The sequence below is a fragment of the Falco punctatus genome (assembly GCF_963210335.1).
Source record: "Falco punctatus genome assembly, chromosome: 11".
Classification (NCBI taxonomy): Eukaryota; Metazoa; Chordata; class Aves; order Falconiformes; family Falconidae; genus Falco; species Falco punctatus.
Genome location: NC_137591.1, coordinates 30,902,636 through 30,928,865, shown reverse-complemented (window position 1 = coordinate 30,928,865; position 26,230 = coordinate 30,902,636). Strand labels below are relative to the sequence as shown.

Below are 26,230 nucleotides of genomic sequence, written 5' to 3'. Positions count from 1 at the left end.
CTTACTCACGAGGTAAGCATTTTTGTACATAATGCTCACAGAAACAGAGGAAAAAAGCATGCTTCAAAAAAATATAACTGATAAAAGAGCAGCTGATATGAAGCCAACAGTTTTGAGCAAGCACCTGAGCACAGAGAGATACATGGTTTAAGAGCAGCGTGTCTTTCCTGACTTCCACAGAGGGCCACCTGACTGCACACACGTTACAGAGGATCTTACCTCACATATACAATTTGGTGTTTTTGCGATGTATTCAATTTGTTGAATGTGCACAAGTCAACTGAACTGAAAATGCAGAGTACCCAGTTCCTTCACAACAGACCACAGTACAAGAAAGAGCATGACTGTGATCTGGCCATGCGAACAGCCTTCGCAGCCTGAATAATTTGTGGAACAACAGACAGAAGTCTGGATTTTTTAAGAAGGTTCATACAGCAAAATCACCTTTCATTCCTCCCTGTGTTTTCCCCCCCAACAAATCAAGAGAGCATCAAGGAAAAGGACAGAGACCCAAAGATCACCAATACCTGGTCTTTGAGACAGTTGTGTTTCTATTTTTTTTGTGCATTAGCTGTCCCTGCAGGGCCCACAGCGAGACCTCAACTCTACCATACTCTATACAAGCAGTCACAGCCCTGACACAAGCATTGTACCGCCTAAGACGCAGTACCCCTTTGATCTAAAAGCTTACCTGAACTGCCACGTTCTGCTTTCCTGCTTCCTGCATCTTATCCAAGCCACATTTCTTGGTCTCGTTCTTTCTTTTATTGTTATCCTTCTTCGCATCATTCTTATTGGCTACTATTCCTTTGCTATAGTCCCGTCTTTCCCTACCTACATCTTTAGGGGGATAGACTCGCCCTTGCTCTCTGTTCATTTCCCGTGGTTTGATGTTCTCTTTGAAGGTGACCATTGGTTTTTCTCCTGTGTCACAGTTGTTGTTCAGGCTTCTGCCAGAGGACAGAACTGATTTGAGTCCAGGGCTCCCATCTGTAGATAGCGGCTCTGCAATAGATGTTTCCTGCGAGGCGAGACTCTCTTTGGCTTCACTAGGGTCCTCTAGTAATAGTTCTGGGATTTCTGTCAAAAACAACAGCTTTCCTACCTCATTTTCACACTGAATCAACCTGAAAAAGACAGAAGGGAATTGAAAAGCAAGCACATCATTCCAAATACATTCCTTAACATAAGCACTCTATGAAGCAATGGCTGCTGACCCACACAACATGTTATTGGTGCTGTCAGCATCTCGTATTTATATTATACCTAATTGCCGTGTTGAATAGTGAGAAAAATAACATTCTACTCTGGTACCTGCATTAACTAAGCTTACAGCAGCAAATGAAACACCAAGAAGCTACTTGTAATTACCTTGGCTGGTTATCAGCAATCCATTTGCCTGTGAAGATCAGGCGCTGCTGCCGTATCCGACGTTGCTGCCCTTCCTTATCTCCCGTAATTGCCTGGTGGCCTTTAGAAAAATCCAAGTTCCTAGTTTTGACATAGGAGAGGGAATAATAATTACACCATTACCCTCTGCAACATGGTATTTCTTTAGAAAGACAACTGGTCAGCGACACTCTACTATAAGCTGTGAAATTTCACCAGCTACTATTCAAAACGTGGCTGTTACAAGATGCCCGATTCACAGATGTAATTTTCTGCTAAGATGCAGCTATACATTAAAGAGGTTTGGTGGTTGGTTTTTTAAAACAGAAGGCCAAAAAGCTCATCTGTGTGATGATAAAGATTACAGAACAGTTGAATGAATATGTGTGACATTTAGTCAGCATTTGTACATGTACAGGGATACAGTTAAAAAAAGAGTAAAAAACAGCAAAGTAAAATCACATCAGGAAGTTTTAATGTAAAAGTATTCCTTTCCTCACTTCTCAAATTCTTCCCTTTCAATTCACTAGTAGGAAGACTACAGAAGAAAACCAAAAAAGTCATGAGCAATATTACAAGCTCATCACTTTCCCTAGAGTTTAGCTACAATGACTACTGCAGTTGTTCTGAAAAGACACCTACATCAATCCATACAGTAGTAAGTATTCATAAATAAGATACGGTAGAGAACAGGACAATGTCTATCAAAGTAGTGGTATCAGTAAGAGTACAGTCTCCTTCAGCTGTCACCCACCTGAACGAGGGCCTCAGAGCCAAGAATCCTTGCAGCTCAAATTCTTCTGGAAGGGGGGTTGCTGGTGAACAGACAATAAACAGTGTAAAGAAAGCATGAAAGCACTGAGTACAGTATCATAAGTAGGTACCTCAGCAAGGTCACTACGTAAGGTATAATTAACATGCTCAATTGTACTGGTCCACCCTGCAACCTGAGAGCACAGGAATGGTAAAGCAGAGTAAAGTCCGCTCAGCATGAAGAAACAGCATTTGCAAAGTATTCATATGCACTAACACTAGAAGACAACTTGCTTCCTTATTTGCTCTTCAACTGCAATTCCCCATAACATCAGGAAAAACACCATTCCCAGCGCTTTACAGCACAGACTAGAAGCATCCTTACCATTATTATTGGATAGATCTTCTTCATGCGGCTGGAAGCTGTTCAGAAGAGAAATCAGCCAGGGCCATATGCTACAAATCAGAAAACAGACAAACCATGAGAACTGCAAAACACTGAATCTATTTACCTTACCAGAAAACACTGAACTCTGTTACATGGCCACAGCTTCCATTAATCTCTGATTCCCAATAAAAGGTAAAGTTTCTCTCAAATTTCAGGGAAAAAAACCACTTCATTGGAAAAATAAAATCTTTAAAAAGCCAATTTAACGTTACCAAGGAAGCCAGGCACTCGCAGCACAGTGTTCGTTACCCAGCAAGTCAGAAAGCCTGCTGTGAATTTAACCAGACAAACCTATTGCACAAGGAAACCTTCAGAGCACCTGCTTGCAATTCATGTTTCCCAGTCCAAAGCTGACTGCTTTCAAGGCACAATAAATTAATCAGTTGGGAAGCAAAACAATTTATCAAGATACAGCTGTGCAGAAGTACTTCTGTTCTTAGCACTCTAAGAACATTAGCACTCTACTGTAGCACTGAAACAGTTACCAGAAAAGTAAGATGGTCTAAGTAAGGGTTGCACTGAGTAAGACCATTAAACTAGAGGTTAGCTGGCAGCCTTGCTGCCTTGCATTGGCAATAGCAGTACAAGCAACGACTGGAAATTCTTTACAAAGGCCCTGGAGTAAATCATTTAAAAATCTCAACAATCGCTGCATAGGTGGTTAACATTTAACCACCAACAACAGGCTGCTTTCTCCTATTTTTAAAAAGCTCCAACCCAAAAGTCTAAGCATCCTTCTTCTGCTTTAGTGATGGGCACCAAGTCCATGGAAACAACATAAAACTATTTTAGGAAGGTATGCCCACTATGTTCCATGTTAGTGAAACGGATCTGCCCTTCCTCAGCAAGGCTTTCAGTCATCATCCAGCACCTGGGTTGGAGAATGCAATATGCACTCAAAAGCCTGAGGTCAGCTGCTTTCCTGCACCGCCGCAGGGACTGGAAACGTTATGCTTATTCTCTATGCTAAACTAAGCAACAGCTCCTTCCCGTGACTGACAAGGAACAGAAGGAGGGAAAAAAAGAAGAGTCCAAGTCTGTTGCAACCTACAGTAAATTGCAACCTTCCTACACGTTTGAAATAATGAGATTTCATAGTAAGAGATTCCTAAAGAAGAGTGATGCAGTGACACACTTAATCTAGACCTAATATGGCTTCCACAGGGCAAGTCTGGAAAAACTCATTTCCAAAGCCAACACACTAGTATTGATGTAGTCACTTCTGTCCTCAGTTCTTGCATTCAGATTCACCTGCTTTTCTAGGCTTCCTTCCTATTTCAGATGCTTGTTCAGTCTGGGGTACGATTAATTATTCACAGGAAAATCATAAGCATAGAGTGGGGACAACTGAAAGTTTAAAAAGGAATAAGGATTATTTCTTGAACCAAGAGCACAATTAAGTATGAATTCAGAATAAGGAAGACTTCTCAATATAACACAGACATCAGGTTATTAAACAGACCGATAAAGGCATGTGCACGTGTGTGTTTAGCTGGCAAAGAACAACTTTGATTAGAAATAAATAGGGAAGAAATAAATCCCAAGAGAGCTGAAACTACTGTGGCACATCGCACAAGATCAGCTAAGCAAGCTGCTTTCACACCATTTTTCTTATTGTGGCCATCCTAGAAAAAATACTCATCCATCTGTGCCAGTAACAGCCACCCTGATCTGAAGAAACGTCTTACAGGTCAGAAACACTTAATTGAATTGCTGTAATTCATGAAAAGTTAACAGGCTATTTAAAAAGTTGGCGAGTTTTGAACTATTTAAGCCTAAATATACAAGATTAGAGGCAGAAGGGGAAAATCATCGCAACAATCTAGAACAGTAATGCCTGTGCTGACTTTTGAAGACATCCTCTACTAAATTCAATTTAATTCCTAGATGATAAGCCAGAAAACACAGATGCCAGTACTGCTGAAGAGACTGCTTAATGCATGAAATTAACGCAACTATTCTCCTGCCACCTACCACGATTAATCTGAGAAATCATTACAAAAGGTTAGACTAAGGGTACACTCAGTAGTTACGCTCAAGTCAGACATGGTAAAATAGATCCCCCTCATCTTAAAAAGTTACGTGCAAACCTAAAGCCAATTGCAACAGTGAACTTGTTCATGTAGCCTACAAGTTTCATGTTTTGTTCTATGAGCTTTTTAGCACACATTCTCTATCATTTTGATGTCTGTAATATTTATACAATCACTTTCCCCATTACTCATTTGTGGATCACCACTTATTATTACTTTATTCAATCAAATGTATCAAAAGAAAGATTAACACTCACTACCGTCTTTCATCAACCACTGCCTCCTGGAAAACACTGGGCCTAAGTTTCAGCCAGTCCATTGAAACTTTCACAGCTGGAAGAGGGTATGCAGCCCCAGAGTCCTCCTGGTAGTCATTTTGTAAAGGACACTTGCACAAAACTCCAAGAAAGGACACTAGAAACAGAGCAAGAAAAAAGCAAACAAAACCAAAAAACACCAAATGATGCAGGAATGACACATGAAAATTGATCAAATAACCTATCAAATACATCCCACCCATAAACCCCTATTTTTTAAGAGCTAGTTCTTTAGAACAAAACAGCCCAATTACTTCATCTTAATCCACCAACAGATCAGAATATCTTTTTTTTTTTTTCAGAAGAGAGTTTTCTAGCACGAAGCAGAATCTTGATGTTTTTTCCCCACCTCTCCTTTTCAAGTGTGTCATGGCAAATGATTTTGGTAGGTTAACAAAAGCCAGTGAGACAAGCTCATTACAGAGATATTTATTCATTTATTAGAAATTATGATCTCGACTGTCTACCTGTATTATACGTACTTCCCAGGTCAGCAGGCACACAAATCCATCAGAGCTAGCTCTGCAGCTCACACCCGTTAGGCATACAAGTTGAGAAACAGTAACCACACCAGTGTGACTACAGTGCTTTCACAATCAACTCCAGGCCAGCAAACTGGAGAAACCCAGCTATTTAGAAATTTAGGTGTTTATGAACAAGGCCAAGCTGATCATGGGCCAGATCAGGTTAAGCAAATCACCATTATGCAGCTAGAGTCAAAAATGCTCTGCACTCCCACTTATCTCACGGTTGATATTATCAAGAGCACAGAAGCAGTTGAGGACCTAGTTCTGTCAGCTTCAACTTCAGTCTTGGTGACTCAGAAATAGCTCCATTCAAAGCTGCTCAAACCGCACTGCGGCCAGCTGCAGAGCAGCCCCCCAAGAGGAGCACTACCCACTGAAAATCTGGATCCAACTCTGCACCCAAGTTAAAATGTTCTTTCAGAACCAGCAAAAACATGCAGACTTCTGCAGGGCTTCAGACTAAGTCCAGGGCACATAAATCCAGTATTAGTCAGCACTGCTAGACATAAATGATCCTTCTCTCTTGTCTTTCTCCCATAACTTCTATTCTCATCACTTACCTCACACAACCATTAAGCTAGACACCGACAGCAAATTACTACGGATTCCATATAAAAACGAAGAAGAAATACAAAAATCAATTAGTTTTCATACTTACTGAAGAGAGCCAGTAACTGTGTCCAGCAGAGTTGCTCATCCTGGCTGTAGCTGTGCTGCTCTGTTTCATTGCTGAAGTCTCGCAGGTGATGTAGTTGAAACAGATTGATAACAGTAATATGTACTAACTGCTGAGAATTGAAGGCCTTTTGGAATAACAACCTCTGCAACAAAAGCACACGTATGATGTATGTATTTTTATATGGTAAAGCATGGACTTGAAAGGATTAACAGCTGCTACTTCACTGCTTGACTAATGCGTCTGCCCTTAAGGCAATATTCATTCGAAGTTTTATTTTCAGGTCATCTCTATTAGCACAGCACTGGGCTTCCCACGAGGACTTGGGCAGATGCCCACTGTTAAGCCCAAGGCTTCTGCTCATACACCAAGTCATACGCACACAAATCAACATCCCCTTGGATATGGTTCTCTTTCAGAGCAAGTGCAACTTTAATGTGTAATGACAGCACTGCAATGCAACTGCAAGAATTGCAGAGGCATGTATATCCACTGTATTTTTTCAGTTTTTCAAAGAAACAGCACGGAGAAGGTGACATTTAAAAAAAAAAAAACACCCCAGGAAAATTTAACTAGTGTGTGGTTATGTATTAAAGCCTAATTCCACATCTGACTTCATGGGTCATGGAATGCCATGGTGGACCAAAATAGCATGAGCTATTTACAACAGTAACTATGCAGTAAAAGACACCTTTCTCAGAACAAGGAAAGAAACTTAAATGTTTTTTTTGAGCACTGTGGGAAAAAAAGGAGATATCCTAACCCACAACCAACTTACCTTCAGATGCAACAGTCAGAGAGGCAAGTGGATTCCCCAGAGTAAGCAACAAGAAAAGGTTTGAGCTCCACGTTCAACCTTGGTTTTTAGTTCAGGGCATGAAGCACTCTACAGCCAACAGCTCAAACTGGCAGAGCTGTCAGCAGCAGAATCGTGGGCTTGGCTGAATACTCCTAACCCTAGGACCATTCTCCTCATACAGAGTTAAAAATCAACCACAAAGTTAAAAGTGATTATCCACCATAAAGCCAATTTCACATCCACATTCAACCCATTTAAGTCGGAGAGTTGCCTTCTAGTAAATTAAACCTTATGTTGCATAACAAAAAAGTAATCTAACAACAAAGCAGGGCTCGATTAGCTCTATTTTAACACCCTGGATCAGTTCAGAAAAATAAGACTGTTCCACATGCCTGAGCAATGCTCATAATTATTGATGGAAAGTATTGTGGAAAAAGCAGTACTTGTTCAACAGCCAACACCACACACAAAAAGACACACAATTACTTAATTTTGAGACAACATTAATTCCCAGTGTTCAAGCAGCTCATATTCAAAGCTAATACAATTCCCAACAAGTTTTGTGTTTCTTAATTGCAGCCCAATTCAATGCAAAAACGCAAAAATGACACCGTGAAGAATATTTGTAATTCTTTATATTGCTAAGACCAGCTTCCCCTTTCTTAATATGGAAAAGCACCCAACTGCTCTGTTGAACACATCTGTACTACCTGCTCATTTTCTACAAATGAAGATGATGAAGCAGAGCCGAACAGTTAATATGCTGTCGTCTTTGAAACTGTACTACCTTGGTATAAATACCTTACAAAATTCTCTTTGTTTCAATCCTTTCTGTATTGTCCAACTTAATGAGCTGGCTATATAATTAATGGGTACACCTAGATTTTCCAGAGGAAGCGTGTTCTGAGTAGTTCTAGACTACACACAAATTAAGTACTGGAACACTTTTTAAAGGCAAACCGCTGACAGGAGAGGCAAGTTGTCTGAGGAAGATTAAAAGCAACCTTAATAACCAGTGGGAATGAATGAACACCATCCAAAAAACGAAGCTCTCAAAATTACTCAGGCAACTGAGCCAAGACTTTGCAATTGAATCAAGTGCTTTTCACAGGTACCCAAGAATCGTCCAGGTTAAAGAGCACAGAATCAACGGTGGTCATTGATTTCTCCTGTATCTCTACCAGCAATGCACCCCATGTCAAATGGGAAAAGTCCCTGTTTGCAGAAGTCAACAGAACTATCCAGTGTTAGCTGTCATACAAACTTCCCACAACTGGTTACTTGAGCTTCCTGTATTTTAGCATGTGAAAAAGTTATTATTGGACTGTAATTTCAGAACTCAGCTGCTAAAAATAACCTCCTCAATATACTAATTAATATGTTATTAGAACTAACCTTGAACTGTTCTTCCAGCTTTTCTCGAAGAGGGCTCAGCTTCTCCAAGCTTTTACTCAGGTACACGTGGCCATGGAATTTAATAAAAGCCTTGATGAAGTCAGACACACTCCATCGAGTCTTCACCTCATCACGACTACATTCAGAACAGAAATACCCAACTTTAGCCTTTGGAATTAGACACAGCTGCACATAACATAACACAGTTCTCCTGTGAAGTTCAAGAAAGGAGGAATGTGCATGTAAAGCTACTTTTTCACATTGGCACAATATGTTTATTTCCTGCGTTCACTATTCACACTCAGGAACATCCCAGACACAAACTATTCTTTATTCCACACGTGTAAGGACTGGACGGAGATTGAGTAATTCCTGTTTCTACTACCAAATATGAATAACTTCTGGCAAGAGAGGTACATCTGGAAGAAGTCTCCTCCATCTTATCCAAGCAGAAACACATTGTGACTTTGTCTTACCTTTCCAGTGCTTTAGAAAGTGCTTTTTGTAGGTTAGTGGAGGCAGCCGGAAAAGGAAACTTCACAGCAATGCTTCTGCAGTAGTAGAAAATTGTGGTCAAGTGGTCTCCTTTGGAGGAAGCTAGAATAGCCAACTGATTGTAAGGCTGACCTAACAGAGAGAAAGACAAATCGTCCGACAAGTTGTCACAGATTGAAGCATGCCAGATTGCAGATTAAGTGTGGTCACTTGAAAAGGGAGCACGAAGTGCTAAATTCTTCAACAGACAAGGTTCAGGTGCTGACCCTTTTACTCCAGCCTCATATCACGACCACTCAAATGAAAAAGCTTCTAGATTTGTGGTGCGGTTATTTTTTTGGGTGGGGGTTTTTGTTTGGGTTTGTGTGTGTGTGTGTGTGTGTGTGTGTGTGTTTTGCTTGCTTTCACACATCTTTAAAACTGGACAACAAATATGGCATAAGATTTTTCTCTAAATAAGACGGTACTGTCAAAACCAACCTTTCACCACAACAGATTTTTAGCTTCATCTCGTTGGACAAAATCTAGCCCAATTTTAGCTCATGAGGCAAATCTGACTGTCAATAGTCAGTCATATTTTTTGCCTATACAGTAAAAATTCCTATAGTTAGAGTAAGGAAACTTTTCCAGGTAGAATATAACTAGCTAAAAAAATTGCATTACTGGTTTCAGCAGCCTGGCTAAAAAATGATTTATCCTTCTATCACTCTGTCTATGTTTTGGACCACTGTAAGACAATAACTAAAAAGCTACATCCCTGAAGTAAAGAAGCCCTTAACGTGCATGAACAAATTGAAAAATCCCATTTTAGCTACTAAACTGTGTTCACATGCCAATTCGCAATAAAAGAAAAAACCACTGGTGGTAGGCAAGTTTTCCTTAATTGTACTTCGTAACATATGAATCTAACGCAGTACAATGTAGCAGCAGTGAAGCCTTGGAACGAAGCTGTGCATTACCTTTTTTGTTTCTAAATATTCACAAAAAGGAGAGAAGTGACACAGATCAGGGAAACAGCTATTACCTAAATGATTTACCAACAAGTCAGGCTTTGTTGCACGATTGTTTTTGATATTTGGGGAAGAGAGGTTTATTTAAAATCCCAAGTTTCCAACTGCCACACAAGAAAAGCAGTACATCAAAATCTTCCTTCGAAATTACAAACCAAAAAGGTATCCCAGACTCACCGTTAGAAGGGACAAGCTGAGCTGCATGTCTGTAGTAAGACTCTGCCTGGCTGGTCTGATTCCTATAGCGAGCTAAGAAAACAACAAAAAATCCAAGCTGAGGTGTAAAATTCAACTGTCCTGCATTTAATATAACCCAGTTTACCTGAAGAGCATTTTACTATTGTTTTAGAAATAAGCGTCACAAAAACATACAATTACACCAAAGAGCACAAGGATTCAATGCATTGAATTTTGAGGTGGTGGTTTTTCCTGAGACCTTATGGCACAGCTTATCAGTTCTTACATAGAAAGATGCTGTGCCAATAGCAACACATCCAGAGAGCTACAAATATTTTTCACACTTCTTTGCACAATCAGAAACTAGATCAACCTTTAGGTTGTTCCAAAAGCAACTGCAGCTTCCTGTGAAAAGATAACTTTCTGCAACACATAGTTGTGCTTTAATCAATAAAGAAATAAACCCATTGAACATAATGAACTTAACTCTGTCTATGAAAGGCTGGATTTCTAATTGTTGCCTTTTTATGTAAGATTTAAAAGTTATGTTCTGAAATGGAGAAGTATGCTAGCCTGCTGCAACAAGCTTTTGTAACAGTTACCGGTTTCAACATTTCACTATGCCTACTAGCTATAACATGATTAGTATGCTAGAAGACAGATTCTAGCAAATCACTAGAAAGCTAGCGATTAACTGTCTCCATGTGTTAATGTGTAACACACATTAGAAAAGTCTAACAGCATTACTTTCCAGACCTTTCCCCCTGCACCAACCATCAAACATACAATCAGCTACTAATTGGGAGGACACTTGCTCCAGCAGAACCCTCTGTGTGAGGGCTGAACACAGCTAGAACTCAATATCCCACCTCTTTTTCCTTCAAAAACTCACCAATATCTCCAAGGTGGACAAGGCAGTGCTGGCAGATGTAAGAGCAGGAGCTAGACTGAGGCTTCACTATGGCGCTGGTGTGCGTCTGTTTATTGCTAATGATTCCCAGCTGGGAAGACTTTACACGACATGGCAAGTCTACATTAAAAACTGTGCACAATTCCTGTAATAACTAGAAAAACAGGTCTGGTTTAGTAGCAGCTACAAAGAGTAATTAGAAAAGCACTGAAACAATTGACAAAACTAACAGAGCATTACTCAGAGGCACGGCTTGGCTAAACATATTTGAAGTGAACAAGCCTAGGTTACTTTAAGTGAGACTTAAAATTACATTCTTTACTCCATGCTGCATTATTCTGCCCAAAACCATGAAGAGCAGTTGTACTCTTCTTTAAGAGCTGTGCATCCCAAACCAGTAAGCAACTCAATTCCCACGATACTTATATTGCCAAGCGTGTATCAGCGGAAACTATCAGAGATCTACTAATCTTGTTGGGTTTTGTCTGTTTTGTTCAGGTTTTGGGGTGTTTTTTTGGTTGGTTTGTTGTTTTGCCTTTTTTTTTTTTTTTTTTTTTTTTTTTAAGTAGAGCACTCAAGAGGAAGACAGTCTTTTTTTATATTTTGATGAAGTGACACCATTCTCAAAAAATAATGTAAGGGAATGCCACTCATCCTCCAAACAACCTTGTTCCAGCTTAAGAAACAGCACCACCCTGACTTAAACTTTAGAGAGAAGCCAGAACAAAACCAAGTTTGTAGCCAACATAAGACAACAGCAGCTAACAGTTCAGTGCCCGAGTCATCAGTAAATATTTGTGCTAAACAGTGAGACTCTTTCAAAGAACAAGGCATCAGCTACTTGATCAAATATCTCAGAAGCTAATTGAAGGAAAACCTGAACTTTGCCATCCTAATTTGTGCTTGTGAAGTTTTTCCTAACGGACTCCGGCAAATACTGTGGAAAGTAACAGTAACCACATAGTGATGACAAGTGTGTGTTCTACAGTGTTACAGGGTTAAAAATGCAAGTAAGAATTGACAGACTTTCTCCCAGCTGAGAATATACTCGGTCTCCAAATAAAACTGACCTGCAGCAGCGTTCTGCTTTCAGATAAAGGCATATAGAAAGCTCAGGGCTGTCAGTGGCTAAACATGCAATGGGGTGCTTTTGCTTGCTGCAGAAAAAGGTTCATGCTACACTTCCCTCCTCTTTTGCTGACTTTTATATAGTAGATAAAAATCCCCAAACAAGAGGGATTCCATAGATGAAAGCTGGGTAAAAGAAAGGAACCTGACATCTTCCGACATGCTGAATTAGGAAAATTCATGCTTTCTTTCAAAGTTGTCACTTACACAGGCCTCACAGTTGCAGAGCACATATCTTGCCTGAGCAAAATCTCTAGACTGAAAATGGGACAATTAGCATCACAGCAAACAGTGAAAGACAACCCAGTCTGTGGCGTCACACACGGAAAAGAAAAAATCCCTGATACACTTCAGGGGAGAACAAGGTTTTTGCAAGACAAACAGTGGAGATGGTAGAAAACCCCAGGCAACCATGCCACAGCCTGTCAGACTGGCTGCTTCAAATAAAAACTTTCCCGAAAAAAATGCTGAAGGCAGGGAAGGGGGGGCAGATAATCACAGAGATTCTGGAGAAAAAACTGGGGTTGTCTTGCAGATATTCAGAATCAAAGTAGGAATCGATACAGTAAGAATGACCTACAGTGCCTGTTGTAACCTGAAGACAGTGCAAACTAGCCACGACAGAAAGTCTAGTCAGACCACTACTCAAGATAGAGGATTCAGCAGTGACAATGTGGCTGAAGCGTACACCAAACAAGGAGAAAAAGGATAGAAAGGCAAATTATCTTTAAGGCCATTATCACACACCGACTCTCATTTTCCATAATCTACCAACTGAAATCTAACACTGGAAGAGAATATGGGCAAACACCCGGCAGTAAGGAATACATTAAAGGAATCACACTCCTTTTACAATTAACAGAAAACCTCACAAAAGATATCTAGTGCAAGAGCACTCAAAAGTTTTGCTATACATTAAGAAAAGTTCCTGTAACTGAAATTTGAAATTCTAATTGACAAAAAAAAAACCCACCAGAATTCAGACTGAAGATGTGCTTGTAAGCTTGAAAGTCTTCATCAAAAAAATTATATGTTGTAAATGCTACCTAATACTCTTGAGGACAACCACACTACTTACGTGCACAACCGTGGTGGGCACTAAGTTAGGTATTATTTAGGAAAAAAGCTGTATTCAGGTATGTATGTAGTATGTACATAGCTCTTGGAAAACACTAACTCAATGCTCATCACTGGAGTTACAAGGAAGGGACACAGAACAAAGCACAAAACATTGCGTCATCACACATCCTTCAGTCCACCTGCATTTTGGAATTTTACACATACTTCTGTTCTTGAATAACTGGAGCCATGAACAACAATGACTTTCTTTGCTGAGCTTTAGCTATATGGGGGAAGTCTCACATTTTTAAAGATGAAAAAGAATTATGAAAATGACCCACAATTTCATACACAGTAATGAAAAGGTGAATGGGAATTTTTGGAGAAATGGCAGAAAAAAGAACTAAGAGTACAATGAAATCATCAGTTAACATGTTTGTTGTTGGGCTTAGTGGGGTTTTTTTGTGTTACTCTTAGACATTACAATTAAAATACAGAATTCTTACCACAGATCACTGCAGAGTAAACGGCTTCAAGAGGGACTGGAGAGTCAATTAAAGGCTAGACCTCCTAACAGCTACATGATTCAGATACAAACTAGCTCAAGGCGGCAACAAACGTACAGCCAGAAAGCAAGAGACTAGAGCAATTTTCCTGCTGCTTAATGCTGACCCTGAGCAGTCACAGCAGACTACTGAGAGACACAAAATACGGTGCTAAATGGACCTTCCATCTGACCCAAAGCAGCACATATTAGGCTTTAAAGCAGATTCTATTAGAAGGGAACTGAAATTGTTGCCATCTTTTTATAGAGCACCAAAACAACTACCAGATTCACAGAAGTTTCAGATCAATTTGAGGCTGCGGCTGATCAAAAGAAAGCACATCACCAGCTTTGCAAACACGTTCTACCGAGAGCACCACCACCAGCAGAGTATACTGCCTGATCCAGTACAGCAATAATTTCCTACTCTAAGGGAAAAGAACAGGTTTCACCCCCCTAAAACCTATCCTCCCAGCCTTCCTCAAAGAGATGACATGCTGGTATGATACTGCAGCCCATCTCTCATGAACAGCACAGGAGGTCTGACAGACAAAGGTTTGTAAAGGACCCACACGCAAGCAGCATAAAGCCGAGGCACACTTGCTTCCAAACTATGCAAATACACCACAGCCAACACTTTTTTGCAACTCACCTGTGTGTAGAAGCCACTAGCTGCCTCTAAGAACAGAGAAAGGTTTGCCTGAACTTCACTCCGATTTGGATTTGCTCTGTTTTTCGCCTGACCCTGTAGCGTCGTGATCTGATTTTTAAAGGCATGATTCCAACTGAAAACAAAAGAAACATTTCCTTTTTTCACTTTGAAAGTGCAGATGGCATATGCAACAGGAAAGAACTGTTTAATTACATAGCATCAGACATGGAAACGAAGAATATTTAAATTCAGGCAACATTCTGATTTGAAATAATGTTTAATATGGAAGAACTACCTTTCCCTCACCTCTCATAACTAGGGAAACAGATCCTGATCCTATACAGCTAACACTGTAACAGCATTAATATTTGCTTATAATTGTTCTGGTTTACACAGCATAGTGCTCCCTCCCTGAAACAGGATGTAGGGTGTAGAAATCAGGGTTAAAAATCACTCAGTAACTGGAGGCACGGACAGGACAACCCAGCCAGCCTATTCATCTTGCTTCCCTCAGTGCTGGAAGAACCACATGCTTCTCTCTAACCTAAACCTGTTAGAACTCATGTCTGCATCTCAAATCAGGGAATGGACTCAGGGCCTGGAGAAAACCCAGGAGGATCCTCCCCTGATTTGTAAAGTTCTCTCCTGATATTCCTCCCCCTCCTGATACTCCTCCTCTGCCCAGCCCTACCACAGAGGGCTTAAAATGAGGGTCTTTAGCAGCTACTCAACTCCTCCTGTTAGACCTTGCTCAAAGCTCCAGGTGATTACATCAGGAAAAAATCTCTGTTCTGGAAACTCCACTTTAGCCCCTTCTTGCCATCACAGAAGGCTCCTATTTCTTAGCTCTCTTTCTTCCATCTGGCTCACTAAAACCCACTCCTGCATAACATGGCTGCTACTAAATTGCCAAAGGTAAAATACTAACTTATTGAATGCTCTTCATTGACTCTGCAGTGCATTCTCATGTTTCACCCACAGCACAACTCTTCATTTTAAAGGAAGTCAGACAACCATTTCATAGAATACAATTGCTTTTCTGGAAGTCTCAGGGTTTCCTCCTCATCAGTCCAGATTAAATACACATATACAAATTTATTGAGGTACTTACAGGTCCTGCTCCACTTTTTTATCTAAAGCATATTCCAAATCAGTCACTAACATTTTCTGATATAAGTCCTGTAGAGCCTGTCTGGACGTCCAGACTTCTGCTGGACCCAGCTTCGAATCTGAGCAATAAAAAGAAATAAACAAAGACACAACAGTTTTTGTAATACTCAAATTTACAGTTACTCCAACTGATTTCTCACTCACCTACCAAATGAAAAAACATAGCACAGCGCAAGATATCCAATGCCAAACACCCACTTTTATCAGAGATTCATCAAAATAGTGACATACAAAAACTACAGGCAGGTTGAGGAATTGACTGATCAGTCTCCTACAACACCAAAACTAGACATGAGCAAAGACAGCAGCTGGCAAGTTAAAAAAAAAAAAAAAAAAACAACAAAAAAACAAACGCCCAAAAAAAAGACAGATAGAAGAAGGTGATTCCCTGCAAGTCATTAAGCTGCAGAACTTCTTGCCACTGAACGGATTTAGAAAGATATCCAGAGTAGCCTGAAAAAATTAGCAGAAAAGAAATCCAGCAGGTGATGCTAAACAAAACAGTCCTTGAAGCCAATGCCACTGGTATTCAGAACACTGTGGGCAAGTACTACTCCTTGCCGTTTGCTACCTCTTGGGTAGCCATCTGCTTTCCATCACGCAGGGTGAATGCAAACACTGCTCCGGCTATCTCGAGTTACAGAGTCCAATTTCCCTGCCTTGTAAAAGCACCTGAGCTAGGGGGGCGGGGGGGGGGGCATGCTGCAGGAGCACAAGGGATGGTTCTCACCCAGGGAAACTGTTTTGCTGATGGTACAGCTACTCCTGCTGGGTTAGACGGATCCAGGCAGTTAATGCTCCTACAGGGACCACTCCAACCTGCTACATGCACTACACCAAGGTGGTAAGCACAGCTGAGCATAGGTCCATTATGCAAGCTGCTTGTACTGCATGGCTGATACACTCATATAAATAATTTCCGTTTTCCATAAATACATAGAGCTCAATACATAGCCTGTAGCATTTCATAGCATCTATGGGCTGCACTTTCATGACATGTGGTAGCATTCAGATCAACATTTCCATCACCCAGGTTTCTCAAAACCATCCAGACACTTGCTAATCCAAGTCCAGCAGTTCCTGTGGTAGTGTGGACAACAGTCTCTGGGAGAGGAGTCAGGGCATGACCTCCATCTCCAAATGCTTTAAAACACTCAAAGTCAACTTCAAAAATACGCTTATTTTAGATAAAAGAGAGAGGGGCACAGTTGTTAAAATGCTATTGATTTATATACAAAGGACAAATGTTTAACATAACATCACATACTTTCCAGAGAATTCTTAGGAGCAATAATCATAAGAAACACAAACAAAAACAGGAATCAAGTATTAGCAGCTAGGTCAACTGTGCAATTAAGGCAATTACCTGTCATGTCAGCCTTCAGGACTTCTGCCTGCCTGTAAGAACGGAATAAAACAATAAATTAGAAACAGACTGATCAAAATAATTGAATTATGCTAAAGCACATTTATGCAACAGTAAGCAGACAAAGAGGGGGCAGCTTCATAGAGGCTGCCTGCAACCTACACTGCTATAGTTTACCCCACGCAGCATGAATTTGAGCTACTGTGTTTAACAGTATTTCGCCTAATTCATACCATAACAGAAGTCAACTGTTCACCCTGCTTAGCTTAAGCCTCTTTCAGAAGAATTACGAACCAAAAACTGCTTACACTACATTTTAAGCTTTACCTGTCAGTGCCATCCTGCCAACATTAATGATACCTGCTTACCTGTAACTGGGAATTTGATAACAACTTAAAGTTATCACATATGAAAAGCGGTAGCCAACAGAGCAAAGCAAACTCCCATCAGTACTTCTCAGCATGCTGCTACAGCCCTCCTGCCTCTCTGTGTTGCACTAGCTTTCCTTAAGGAGAGGACATAAAAAGACTATGGCTTCCCAAATTACTTCTCTTCCAATGAAATCATGACTTTAGGGAGGCAGTTCAAGGATTTTCAAGGAAAAAAAACCAACACCAAAACACATACAGAAAGAAAGGCAACTACAGATAATCAACTACCACTCCTTCACTGAACACCCTCTGCAAACCCCCACTGCTGGTGGAGGTTGGCAGTTTTGCAAATAGAGGAACACTGGGACACAGTCTCCAAAAAATAAATATTTACAAATGGTCCTCAGTGGCTAGATGGAGCAGGCAATTGAGATGTTACAGTTAAGCACTGTGACAGCAGTACACAGAACTCAAGGGGCAGCGCCGCTGGCCTGTCTGACTGACTGACACACAACTACCACAGGGCAGGCAGAAGGGACACTAGGCTGCCTGGTAGGGCAGAACGTGTCCCCTTGCTTTTGCTACAAATGTTTACATATATTTTGCAAAGACTGCAAGCTGTCCATACCAAACATGGAATCCTCCTAGCATATAAATTACCCATTTCCACCTGCCTCCCTCAGCAAAAAAGCTAGGTGGAAGCTGCACTGTGACTAACATTACAGTCAGATGCCAGCTTAGGCGAGAATGGACAGCCAGGTGAAAAGCACCACCTAATCCCTACAGAGGTTTCAGCAACAAGCACATACTCTCTCATGCCAACATGATGTTGTGGTGACCGTAAAAAAAACAGTTTTTCAGGTTGTTCTGGGTTCTACCTACTGGCCACAAATTATGGGGAAGGTTTGAGATCCACATCAGGATTAAAAAGATATAACAGTGCCAGTGTTTCACTAGTAAAATGTATGTTGGTAAGTCCCTTCACAAAATTTCTATTTATTAAACACAAAAATTATCTGTAGCAACTCAGCATAGTCACCACAGTGTACCATTCAAGAAGCAAATGGGATGTTGCAAGGGCTTTAAATAAGATTATCTTAACTGGTGCCAGAAGTAAATCTGTAGATTCCTCACCTGCCTCACAAATGTAATCTATTTCAGATAACTTTTTTCAGTTTATTTCTTTCAAGAAAGCATTGATACATTTTTTCAACCCCTAACAACAAGGAACACTGGAAGAAGAGATAACCTATTGTTGCTGACAGACAAGCAAGGAAAATTTTAGATATTGTGTCACGAGAAAACTGAAAGCCCAAGAAACATTTTCTGCCTTGCACATGTGGAGGTAATGAAAGGTGCCTAAGCAAAGCCCTCCCTGGGGCTGCAGCTAGCAGGGTGGGAAAGAGCAGATCTTTCCCCTGACACAGCTAAGAGCCGACAAAGGCCAGCAATCTCTGCATGCCGTGCCTCGGGAGCCTCTGCGACGCTGACCTGCAAGTCTAGTCAAGCACAAAGCTGGGCCAGTCCTGTGATGCTATGACTTGGCAACTAGAACCACTGCTGCTCAGAAGGAAAAGCTGACTTGCTCAGGTGCTGAAGTATCTTTTTTGAACGGCCAGCCAAGTTAATACAGTTTGGCTCGCACTTTAAACATCTGCCAGTTGTGCAAACTTTTTCTTTGAGCTGAGAAGACGATGTGTGTTGCCAAAGCCATGAATCCTACTGAGAGGCTCAGCCCGAGCAGGACACGCAGTACTGCTCCAGCAAACATGAGCCCAAAATTCTCCTCCAGGCAAGCCCTTTAAAAGCCAAGAACTGCTTCTCTGAAAATTACTTGTGCAGAACTACCTTCCACTATGTTAAGTACTAATCTTTAAAGGGGGAAATACAAATAGCACTACTATAAAGGCTTTATTTTCGTAAAGTTTTGCCTTGCTGTTGCCTGGAGAATTTAGATGAAGAATGCCTCAACCCCTGCACTAATGCAACTGCTGACAGATGCTCTGAAAACGCACAGCCCTAACGATATGGCTGGACTTGAACTTTTACCAAAAGCTTGTGGGGTTTTTTTGGAACACCTTTTTTTGGAAGACAGTACTTACAAACAAGACTTTCTTGCACTTACAGAACGAGAGCTTTCTGTACCAACCTCTTCACTAGCCGTAAAGCAAACTGCTTTCCATATTTTATAAGTTTGCAACAAGCTACACTGAGAGGATTATCACTATAAATTTTAATACAATGTATAGAAGTTATTTCAATACTTCCTAGAGGCCAAAGGAATCAGTAAAACAAGCCTAGTATTAGCATGCTGTTTCTCATTTCCACCTAAAACCAACTTTTATTTAAAACAGCTGCACCTACTATGGCTAAGGCAGGACAAGAGAGGGCAGCGTGGGTATCCTTCTTCTGCATTGGTGACAAAATACTAGCATCTCCAGAGAAAAGATGCATTGCCTGTTCCTTGACCAGGCTTCATGGAAGAGCCTTCGCTGGAGCTCAGAGACTCCTAGGGAGCACAGACTGGTGCTCACTGATAACAGCAAGAATTTCTGACAGGACAAATGGCTCCTTGTATTGTCAAGCACCTTTAAACAAGCTTTTTTTTGTCCATATATTTTCTTGCACCACCTCATATTGAATTTGCATCAGAATGACTCACTCTGGTGCAAAAATACATTGCCTGCCAGCAAACTTGGTACAACTTGCTTACATATGTTATCATTTCAAGAATATTCTGAAGTACCTCCTTGCCCAGTTGGACTCAGCAACTCAGTCTTCAGGTCACGTTTCCCCGAGTTTGTTGGTTCAAAGCCAAATAAGTACAACCCACAGTTCAAAAAATTGTATTTCAAGTGTCTCCGATGATATATCACCCTGAAATATCGTGATAGCTACTCTCTGTAATTTCCTAACCAAATACAAATCTAGCCCTATGTTTGGTCAAACCTGAAACTCAAATACAAAAGCCTTCCACTCAATTCCGTAAAACAGTCTGACAGCTAAAAGAACTTCCATTCTATTAAAATACTTGAAAAGCTTCAGAACTTTAAAACACAGCAGTCAGGGCTTTCTTTTGAAGTTCTGAATGCATAAGATATATTAAAATTTAAGTACCTGCAGATGGCATAGAAAACTTTTCTTAAGAACCTGACAGTATATAAGGTCCTGTTTTGCTGTAACTTGGGAACTCTGAGACTACATTTAGCCTGGAATGAACCACTGGATTTAGCAAAGGAAGACAAGACAGGCATTGCGGTTTTCCATTTTCAAGATTTTACCATTCTTGATCAATTAAGTTTTCCCTAAGCAGAAAAAGAAAACAAGTTGCTCCCCTTAAGCTGGTAAACACTACAGAAGGGGAACCTGACAAATGCAGGGATGTCTCTCCCATACACATTTTCAAGCATTTGAACCACCACACTGAGAAGCTGAAAAGTGGGTCTACATGATCTGTCAACGTACCTAACACTTTTACACTGGGATAAGTTTGTTTAATTTGCTCTTAAAATCCTACAAGAGAAGATCATACAACCTCCCTGGTTAACTATGCTATGGCTCAGTGATAGTTCTTTCTGAAACACCAACCTGTGGCCCCTCTGCTGCAAACCAAGCCCTCCCCACAGCACACCCAGCTACTGATCACTGCCTTTGTACAACAGCCACTTGAAAAGCCAAACACTTAAATGCACTCTGAACCATCAGTTCTCTCATAGGTTATAATGTTGACCTTCACAAACCAAGTTTCCTAACCTTCTTATGCCACCTGACTTTGAACTCCATCCATGTATCACTGAACAAACAGGTCTATTTTACTGTTGCCCCCTAAAAAAGCTCATCTGTTTCAATATATATTCTTCAGTTCTGTTATAATTCAAAGCATGCATAATGAAAATTTTTCAGTTCTGCATACACCACACACTGCACCTGTAAGAAGGCATTAGCAGTTCTACAGAAGCACACTTTTGCTAACAAGCTTCACCAAGCACAGAAAAGCAAATAAATTTAAGCCCAAGTCTTCAAAGCAGCAGTCTTGTGCTACTCAGCTAACACCCAGTATTTCTGAAAGTGCAACAGGTCAAAGTCAAGCCTCACTTACACCACACTCGTCTCATTTACACAGCGAGGATGAACCAGGCATGATCTGCTATGGCACAAGTTCTACAAAAAATGTGGAAAACCCCCAACCTCACAAAAAAAAAAAAAAAACCAAAACCCAACAAAAAACCAACCACTGAACACAACACTCTGCTTTCCACCATGCCTAAAGGGGAACTCCACTTGGTTTTCCCCTGGCAGCCCTGAAGCATCAGCAGCTGTATCATTCCCTTATCAAATCTCAGTGACACAAATCCCCTGACACGGAATTGAGGATTTACAGTACTAAAATGGGTAATGAGTCCAGGCAGCTAGGCTTATAAAAGCGATCAGCATCCAATCACTTGTCCTGTGAATACTCTACAAACTAAAAAACCATATTAAATGGTCAGGGTAGTTTCACTCCAAGCAGGAATTCAGATTCCTGCACTTCTCCTCCCCAGAGGTACCTGCAGAAATGGAACCACAATGAGAAGTGCCTGCAGCCTAGCAAGCCTCAGCAGGTGACTGATCCAAAGGCTCATCAAGGGCACTGCCAGCAAGTTTTCCTTCTTCTGAAAGGTAGTCAGAAGATACAGAACATATACAGAACAGATGTAGGAAATTTTTCATTTTGAGTGGGGAAGGTAAATTTTCTATACCAACATAGTAAAAAAATTCAAATACAATTAACACTTGAAGCAAACTGTTTATTTTAATCATTCCAGTACATGGCAAGGCTCACACCCAAAAGGAACTCCAAAAGAACATCCAGCAAGTACTGTTTTAGATTTTTTCTCAAAATAATAGTTAACTTCAACAAAAATTTATAATGACTTAATACCTCTGTTTGCATTTAAGTATACCCATGCTGATTCCGGGCAGGGGAAAGCAGCAGGAAAGCACAGGCACTGAATATCCTACAGGAGATTTAGGGGGAGCTGGGTTGCTCAGAAGCCCCTGAACACTGTACCCAGTACAGCACTCACATCTGGAGTTCAGCACTGAGCAAAAATTACTGTCTGATATAAGTGGCTGACAGTTTTATGGGAAATAAGCATTCTTCCTTCCATTCCCAAAAGTAACCACTAACACTTGCTAAAATATAAAGCTTTATTAGCAGTTTTTAGAGACTCACTGGGCACTAATGATTCACAGCTGGTAAACTTCACTAAAGGCTGGATTTTGGAAGATCCAGAAATAACTCTGACTTCCCTGAACTATTTTGATTTTTGACACAGCAACTGTATCTCTAACAAGGATCCATCAAAGCGAAATATTTTTAGAGCAATCTTAGCACTGTACACAAACCTAGATTTTTATACCTGAATAACAGTAGCAGGGGTCTTGTGGATAAACTCCATCTTTGCTATTTCCTTCACCTATTAATTCACTATCACCTGAATATAACAGGCTTCAGACAGCAACTCCAGTTAACAGCCTGACACATCTTTTCCTGAAAGAGGAACTGGTCATTCAGGATTTCGTAGTGTTATAGGGAGTCCAGAATAGATTTTACTTATTTGTGTATAGACTTTACCTACTCACTTGTGCACCAGATACGCACTGTTTAACAACTTTTTTAAAAGCAGCTTTATCTTTATGGAACAAGTTTTTAACGTTCCAAACTTGCAACTGTCACCACCTAATTTAAATGTCTGTAGTTTTCATTAAGTGCTGGAATCACTTGCTTTGAGAGCAGCCAGGTTTGGTGATGTTAGCTCTCACTGACATAGCACGAGATCCTCAGGCTATGGGTCAAGTTAAATGCTCCATGTGCCTTTGACACTGAAAGGACAGTTTTCCCAGTTACGGCAATGAAAAACACCTTCCATGGTACCACCTTACTGTCACTTTTACACATTTAAAGCTTATTATTCCTGTTCCAGGCAGCTGAAGTCAGGGTACAGCTGATTTCTTTGACTAATGGCATTATCAGATTATAGCCATAGACCAAAGTCATGCAAACAATTAATTTAGCATCAGTGTAGCTGTGCAAGTAAAAACAACACTTCTAAAAACATATGCTAAAGCAATGCTATCACCATCTGAACCCAAACCCTCTCCACACGGAATTCTGCTCTATTGCCTTCTTGTTCCCACCTCAGCTGAGAGGGATAGCAAGAAATGGGGACACAGAATAGGTTCTTGTTTATCCCATCTTCCCCCTTTCTCCTAGTCCAGGCTCTATGAGAAGCAAGTCATAATAATAATCCTCAAAAGGCAACCACCAAAAGCAACTCTATCCAAGTTTGATCAGAACTGACAATCCTCCTCTCCAGATATGAGTAGAAGTACCATTGCAGTCAGCTTCATTCAAACTCATTTTTTTCCTCCAGTTTCATGGAAGTCAGTTCCTTTGTATCAAGATTTTTAAAAGATATGCCCAACAGGTAAAAGCTACCCTAAGGGAAGTTTATATGTGCTTAGTCTCCTCTGATATAAATCTACATGGAAGAAAATACAAATCTTCTACCCTGCTCAGGGTTCTAGCATTCAACTGCCTCCATCGAAGTCTCTGCTCTCCCTCTCGTTACAGCCTAGAGCTCACATTGAGCACAGGAGTGAGTCTGAACCTTATTAGAAGAGCAGTGCTGCAAATGTGAGTTAAATGTCTCATAAATGGAATCCAGTCCATAGGTCCAGTTCAGGATCCATTCAAGATCAGTAATATGCCTGTGCCTATTCCAAAGAGTTCTAAAATTTGAGTCAATAATCTGCAAACTAAATAGCCACCAAACCTGTATTTTCCAAATCAAACAAAGATAGCTTGGAATAAATGTACAGCATCAAAACTAGCTCAGGAAAGCTCAGCTGTGTTTTCCATAGTCGCTGGTTTGTAAAGATATTTTTAAAATACTGACTGTGCTGGTTTTTTAACTTTCCATCTTGACCTACTAGTTATCTGGAATTTTATTGGAGCCATAAGGGAGAAAACTAACCTCTAAACAGATGTTGGCCACGAAAGGAAAGCACAAGAACTCCACCCTCCTTATACACCTTGTCCGCCTTCCAGGAGCTGACAGTGTGGCTCCATAGGTAACTCTGACAGTACTTTCAGTGTAGAAAAATTAAGAGCAAATTACCGAAGGCTTTAATAACTATTTAATAACAATTTAATAACTATAAAAAAGGCATGCTCAGGAAATAACCAATGGATACTTGGCATGTGGCACTTCTAGACATGGATATCTTCATGTTAAGGAATACCTTTAAATGAAAGTTTAACAGGAAACTGTCAACAAACGAATACTCTTATGGAATACCCTGTCTGCTCATCAGCATCCATACAGTATCACCTTTACTGCACTGGCTGACAACACATCAGCTTTGCAGCTGACCTGAGAACAAGTCAAAGCCAAAAGGTTTTAGAATACATAATCTATCTGCATATCTCCTTGATCTTTATACTACCCGTAGGACAAGCCAGTTTTTAAAAAATAAAGCAATCTTAAATGTGTGAGGGCACAAAAACTTCAAGTTTGCCTTCCAATTGATTCACAGCCCACTCCCTTAGAAAGATGCATATGTCCAAGAGAAAAATCATAAAGCTCTGCTTGCTCACTACCCACAATAAGGAACTTCTGGTAAGCACACAGGAGCACTATTAATCCATATGACTACCGCACTAAGTAGGATGTGAGAAGTTTGCATCCACATCCTTATTTCTTATGGTAGTTCCCACAAGGTTTTGAGATTGAGCAAGAAAAAGCAATACAATTACTTTCTGAACAAAAAAAACCCCACAAACGAGAACAAAACAAAACACCCCAACAAATTATGCCCTTGTAATATCACTGTCTTCTGCTCTTATCAGAGTGCACACAATATCAGGTTTCAGTTGTGATAAAAATATAGTAACACCAGTATGCATTTGTTATATTACACTTCCTGATTTGGTGAAATTTTCACTTATGTTAATGGATGGAAAATGCAGATGATCTATGTTAAAATAACATTTAACAGTTTTTGCATTATGAAAACCACGTCCAGAATTACAGGAAAATGCAGAAATCTGAGCATCAAGATCAGCTTCGGACAGATATCATCAACTCAGTTTCAGAAAGTTAGGCTATTTAAGTCCACCCTGCAGAAGCCAGACCAGCTAAGGTTAGGCAGCAGATGTCAACCCTCCCTGGACATTGTATGAGAACTCCCAGGCAAGCATAATATTACATTTAAAGGCTGGTAATTACACAGTCAGTTTAGTGCCACATTCTTGCAACACAGATAAAATATACATTCTCACCCACCTGTGGAGCTGGAGAGCAGAGCGCCTGCAGCTAGGAGCTAGTTACAAAGGTGACATACGTTTCCCCCTGGAAAGTCCACCCCACTTTGCATGAAGAGAGCAATACCTGCAGCCCTCTGAGTCCTGACTTTCATGTCCAGCAGTTTCCTGCTGCCTCTAGCCTTTTCTAATAGCTTGAGATATAAAAACAAGGTATCTTGCTGATTTTCAGCGTTTTCTATGGACCCCCTTCCTCTCAATCCCTGCCTCTGAAATTACTCCTCGCCCACTGGCAAACACAGATTTTTATGCTCAGGAACACTGAGAACGACTCACATTGACACAAGAGGTAACGACCATTAAAGGGTCAGTTACTGGGATTCAAGATACTGTCTTTCTTGCTAAGGAGCAGACAGAGAAAGCAAATATATTAGATGTCACCAGAGGTGGCAAAAATAAAGTATGAGTAACCCCTCATACTGTGCTTGTAGCAACTTAACTACAACAGATACAGCGGAGTTCAGCATTTTGCACATGCACCCTCCAACCACTAATACAGAGATCTATGTCCAGGTAGTCAAGACCTTCAAAAACATAAGGCCTAAAGCAACATTATTGATATTTATTCATTCAATAATTGTATGAAGTTGATTTTTGCCAAACCTCATTCATTTTATAAAAACACACATTTATGTAAACATTA

The 26,230-nt window shown here is 40.5% G+C and overlaps 1 protein-coding gene across 7 annotated transcripts in view; it reads right to left on the bottom strand.

The window, feature by feature from the left end:
* The window catches only part of SMG7 (SMG7 nonsense mediated mRNA decay factor), a 54,015-nt gene that overhangs the window by 14,942 nt on the left and 12,843 nt on the right, over positions 1-26,230 (bottom strand). For 6 of the 7 annotated variants that reach the window (XM_080407545.1, XM_080407541.1, XM_080407542.1 and 3 more), the window contains 13 exons: positions 16,849-16,880; positions 15,424-15,541; positions 14,313-14,445; positions 10,912-11,083; positions 10,020-10,091; positions 8,814-8,964; positions 8,338-8,473; positions 6,126-6,288; positions 4,881-5,037; positions 2,528-2,598; positions 2,144-2,204; positions 1,372-1,491; positions 692-1,127 (listed from right to left, as the gene is read on the bottom strand). In XM_080407545.1, coding sequence (XP_080263671.1) covers positions 692-1,127; positions 1,372-1,491; positions 2,144-2,204; positions 2,528-2,598; positions 4,881-5,037; positions 6,126-6,288; positions 8,338-8,473; positions 8,814-8,964; positions 10,020-10,091; positions 10,912-11,083; positions 14,313-14,445; positions 15,424-15,541; positions 16,849-16,880 — 1,822 coding nt within the window. The remainder of the gene's footprint in view (positions 1-691; positions 1,128-1,371; positions 1,492-2,143; positions 2,205-2,527; positions 2,599-4,880; positions 5,038-6,125; positions 6,289-8,337; positions 8,474-8,813; positions 8,965-10,019; positions 10,092-10,911; positions 11,084-14,312; positions 14,446-15,423; positions 15,542-16,848; positions 16,881-26,230) is intronic. The other variant, XM_080407543.1, reaches the window with a different exon arrangement.